At 49.0% G+C, this 5110-nt stretch overlaps 1 protein-coding gene across 1 annotated transcript; it reads right to left on the bottom strand.

The window, feature by feature from the left end:
• Positions 1-1150: 1150 nt before the first annotated feature.
• LOC123160099 (chaperone protein DnaJ) lies at positions 1151-2511 on the bottom strand. The gene is made up of 3 exons (XM_044577919.1): positions 2196-2511; positions 1931-2092; positions 1151-1845 (listed from the first exon to the last, which is right to left on the bottom strand). The coding sequence occupies exons 1-3, from the start codon at positions 2307-2309 to the stop codon at positions 1462-1464; spliced, it is 660 nt and encodes a 219-aa protein (XP_044433854.1). The 5' UTR covers positions 2310-2511; the 3' UTR covers positions 1151-1461.
• Positions 2512-5110: the final 2599 nt, after the last annotated feature.

Below are 5110 nucleotides of genomic sequence, written 5' to 3'. Positions count from 1 at the left end.
ATGGTCTAAGGAACTGATACTTGACATTAGAAAAGCTTTAGCAAATGAACTACACGATCTTGTGTTGTGCTTAAGATTGGGTCTTGTCCATCACATCATTCTCCTAATGATGTGATCTCGTTATCAATGACATTCAATGTCCATAGTCAGGAAACCATGACCATCTGTTGATCAATGAGCTAGTCAACTAGAGGCTCACTAGGGACATGTTGTGGTCTATGTATTCACACATGTATCACGGTTTCCGGTTAATACAATTATAGCATGAACAACAGATAATTATCATGAACAAGGAAATATAATAATTATTATTTTATTATTGCCTCTAGATCATATTTCCAACAATGAGGAGGAGTACGATTACGATGGGGACCTCCACCGACTCAGCCAACCTAGGAGAAGAGAGGGAAAATTTTAAAGATGGACTGGAAGAGTTCATCCCCGTTTCAGAAACCGCCTACTCGTTGCATTAAGAAGTCGGGCGAGGGGGACGAGCAAGTGATATGGTCGTGATGGTGATGTCGCTTAGTTGAATTAGTTGTGAACAAGAACTTGTATGCTACGTTGGTGATGTCGATTTGCTACCTTTAAACTATGTTGAACCTATTTGATATTTCAAACCTATTTCATATGTCGATTTGCTACCTAGAATGTGTGAGATCATCACATTTCGATTTGCAAACAATATTTGTTGTTGTGTTGAACTATCATTCATATGTAGTTGAAATGATCAAGATCTTCTCCAAAAATAAATGACAGAGCACCCTACCGACAGGCTCTTCAGCGGTAGGGTTTTACAGCCTACCGCCAATACCCTACGCAGAAAATGGGTCAATCCCTGTCACTGAACACTCACGCGCACTAGTCCTGGCACACCCCTTAACGCAGAGGCGGGTGGCGGTAGCCTTAGCTACCCTACCACCGTTAACAACGGCGGTAAGGGTGGCTAAACAACGGTTGCCGTTATGCCATCGCGCGGTAGCCTGCACAACCCTACCGCCGGGTAGCCTGCACAACCCTACCACCATGGTCCCTCACGATAATCAAAAAGTCAAATTCCAAAATTCTTTCGAACAGGATCAGATCCTGGCTGAACTTTTCACGGGAGGTCAAAACATGAAAATTGGTCGCGACCAGCCGACCATGCTTAAATTGTGCAAAAATTGTGCAAAACTCATGCTTAAAAATTGTGCAAAACTCATGCCGGCCACAACAAACAAAAGTGGTACTAATAACATTATAACTTAGCTACAAGTGCTACGCAAGAGAATCGATCAAGAGAATAAACGAAGAAACTAATTGAAAAGTTTGCGCATCGTCTTCCAAAACTAGCTTGCTGACTGTGAGTCAGATCCGCAGAGATTTCTAGCTGCAACGCATTATCCCCCGTCACGGAAGGTTTGCTCACGGCGTGGCGCACATCAACGCTGCCGCGGGCGCGCCGACATCTCCGTCTTCCTCCTAGCACGACTCGCCGTGGCCCGTCGACAGCCTCTTTTTCTTCGTCCTGCCGCCGACGCTCGCGTCATCCTGCGTCGTCGTCCACGGCGCCTCCTCTCCTCGCCTCCAATCACTTCCCTTGGAGCTTGACACTGAAAGGCCGGGGCCGGACCCTGGACGACAGGCCCCTGGCGATCCCATCGCCGATGAACACCGCTTGTTGGCACGGCTGGTACATGATGGCCGTGCCTGCGCAAACGTAGGTCCAGAGGTACAGGATGGACTCGGGGCCTGCACCCGGCGGCCCATAGGAGGCGCACCGCCCAACCCGCACGCGAACCCGCCGGCGAGGAGGTCGGCCTGGAACATGTCCACGAACAGCTGCTGCAGCTCCTCGAAGCTATCCTGCAAAGACATCACGTCATCAATAATATCCACCCAAACCACAGAATGTGGTAAGGCGCAACAATTGCAGATCTAGCTTGCTTACGGTTGGCGTGGCCTGGCTCATCATCTCGGCCATCTCCCCGAAGAAGTCGCCCATCCCCGACACCTGCGACGAATATGCGCTCTGGATCTCCTGGAAGCGCTCCTTGGCCTCCTGGACGCGCGCCGAGGTGCCGGACGCCGAGCACCGGTCCGGATGCCATGTCTGCCACAAACAAGATCGAAGAGAATGATAAGGACAGACTCACAGTCACAGGTACATAAACTCCAAGCAAGATATGCGGCCCATCGGTCGGCCTCAGACTCACCATGGCGAGCCTCCGGTAGGCGAGCCTGAGGTCGGCGTCGGAGCACTCCTTCTTGAGCCCCAGGACGCCGTAGAGGTCGACGTCGGCGGCGCTAAGTTGCCGGTGGTCGGCCATGGCGCCGGTACCGTACCACAACCTCCTTTTACGTACGGTCGCTGTCGAGTTTGTCGTCGGGACGCTGTCGGCAGCTGACCGGAGGCGCGCGAAGGCGAGGCGGAGAGCAGGAGGGGCGTAAGGTGGCGTACGAAGGAACGTTGACGAGCGGACGAGGTGGGCCGGTGTCGTGCCTGTAACTCTCTTTCTGTAGTACTGTGGGCTGTGGCGTGCGAACAAGTTGCGCGGGCAGAACTCACCAGAAAAGAAGCTCGTGGACTGGTGGGGTCTCCACCCGCCCGCCGCCGGAAGCCTCCAGAAGCGTTGAGAGCGTGAGACCGACGGCCAGCTGACTCGCTTTTTCAGTAAAAAAAAAAGGGACTGGAATTTCTTCTTTATATGAGTACCAAATTAGAAAGATGCCACGCATTGGCACAACCCAGATGAGGATCGGTGAAGTATACAAACTTTGCAAAGTTTGTTTATCTATGAGCAAAAGGCACTCCACTATTGAGCATGCAAAGTTCCGTTTTGAGGCTCCTCGAAGCCTGGAATGGTCTTGATCCTTTCGACTTCGCCAACTAAACGAATGCCGAATGAGTTGTGACATGTCGGCCTAACACCACATCGGGGTTCCACTTTCTAGAACCGGTAAACAATTTATAAGAACTGGCAGTACGAAATTTTAGTGTTTTGGATTGGCAGTATGAGAATTGAAACTAAGAGTACCTGTATTTTATTATATTTGGTCATTTTATAGTACGAAATTTTTATTGGATATGAGTAGCATGGATGGTGCATCTTAAGGTGGGGATTTTTTCATGTATGGTCACATGATGAGTCGGCATAGTTGAATGTTGAAAGAATTAAATTTAGTGAGGCATGCATCTTAGCATGATTAATTGGCATGGTTGCATTTTAAGATAATTGAGATCCTCCATCTCAAAGTAAAGGTCTTAAGTTATATTAAAATTAAGATACTTATTTTGAAAAAAGGAGTATAATCCAAGATGCTAGGAGTATAACCCAAGATGCTTTGCTAAATCATGAGCTAAATTAAATCACTAAACAAAAATAAGACATCACTTAGTTTAAGCTGCTTGTAAATCATTTTAAAACATATTATCCCTTCCCCTCAAATAATAAAAAGAACTTAGGGCATCTTCAATGACATCTCTTACAACGAACACGTTATTTGTCCGTAGACATTGATACGGAAGCCAACCATCAACCCGCCGTCATGTCGTGTCTATTTCATTCAAATGCATAGCAACATTACGCAAACAAAAGTGTGGTGTTCATAGCGCCCGATCATAAACAAAAAATAGATGGATGTTTACAAATTTACATGTGGCCAATCACAAAAGGCTCTAGTTTGATAGTCCTTTCAAAAAAAAGTCAGGATTTTTCATTTTCTGCGACAAAACTTTGTCAACCGACTTTTGGTAGAAGGAATAGCGAATTGTTGCTTTATGATAACCTACAAAATAATACTTGTCTACTTTGGGATTGAGTATTTGGTTGTAAACGTTTTACATAAGTTTCAGAACCCCAAATTTTGATATGCAATAAATAGGTTTATTCGCATTCATAACTCATATGGTGTCAATTCAGCAAACTTTGGCAATGTTCTGCTCAGTATATATGTTATTGTTTTTACCATTTCTAAGAGCATTACTAATAGACCCCGTATACCAAAAAAGGGTTTCCCCCACTTTATATTATAAGCAAACATCACCGAATACATCTGAGAGACCGAACAACGCACACACCCAAGGCAAGATACAGAGGTGTCAGGCACTGACACACCACCCCACAAACAATACTAGAGAGGTGAATAAGACAACAACGAAGCTAGGCCTCCAAAGCAGTGCCTTCAATAAGGGTACGACCTAGGATAGCCGCCACTGCCCGATTCGCGAAGATCAGGTTTTCACCCGCAGCAAGACGACATGAGTGGGAGCACCACGACAGAGCCTTCAGGAAGGGTACGGCGACAACGGCCGCCGCCACCGTCGTCCAGTCAAAGGACTGGGCAAGTGGTGTACCCTGGAGCTCACACCCCACCGTCGCACCCTAATCCGTCAACCACCCGCAACCACACCACCCGCGAGGCCATGGTTGCCCGCCCTACCTGGGACGCACACTCCGCCCACAAACGTCACACCTCCCGCCGCCAGAGCCCCGCCCTGCAACCAGACAACCCCGAGACCTACACAAAGGCCCCGACTTTGGACCAACCGACGGCCCTCGACCGACAGAACCACCCGCAGACGCTCCGCAGGTAGATCTGCGCCAACCCACCCGCGGCTGAGGAACGGGGGAGAAAGGGGAGCGGACGAATCCGGACCGGCACACCCCGTGCCGGCGACAGGTAATGCGGCCGCATCGAGGCCACCCGTCCCTCCAACCGAGTTTCCCGTTAAACACGAGGAAAGGGGGAGGAGAAAAAGCGAACGCACCCGGACCGACAAAAGTGCCGGCGATAGATGGCGCGACTGCATCGAAGCAGACCCCGTATAATGCCAACCCGCATAACGCGTTTACAGTTTGAGGAAGATCTGTTTTGCGGGGCGAAATCATGCGCGGCAGAGTAGACCACATATATAAATATGTATAGTAAGCTTTCCCGGAAGAAATTGCAACCACATTGATCATGGGTAGTTCATCACAACATAGTACATAGATCATACATACTACATTCTACTACTACTAGAGGAGGGAAAGGGCCCCCGCGCCGGAGGTGAGCCACGCGGCCGAGGAGGGCGTCCACCTATGCCAGCGGGCGTACTCCTCCGTCTCGCAATGGAGGAGCCTTGCCG

This window comes from Triticum aestivum, chromosome 7B, assembly GCF_018294505.1.
Source record: "Triticum aestivum cultivar Chinese Spring chromosome 7B, IWGSC CS RefSeq v2.1, whole genome shotgun sequence".
Lineage (NCBI taxonomy): Eukaryota > Viridiplantae > Streptophyta > Magnoliopsida > Poales > Poaceae > Triticum > Triticum aestivum.
This window is presented reverse-complemented; position numbering and strand designations above follow the sequence as displayed.

Excerpts from the sequence above, each read along its gene's own strand:
- LOC123160099 (XM_044577919.1), bottom strand. The coding sequence starts at position 2,309 with ATGGCCGACCACCGGCAACTTAGCGCCGCCGACGTCGACCTCTACGGC. Across the intron at positions 2,093-2,195 it reads CCTACCGGAGGCTCGCCATG|ACATGGCATCCGGACCGGTG; the intron begins GTGAGTCTGAGG and ends TGTTTGTGGCAG. Across the intron at positions 1,846-1,930 it reads TGAGCCAGGCCACGCCAACC|GATAGCTTCGAGGAGCTGCA; the intron begins GTAAGCAAGCTA and ends ATGTCTTTGCAG.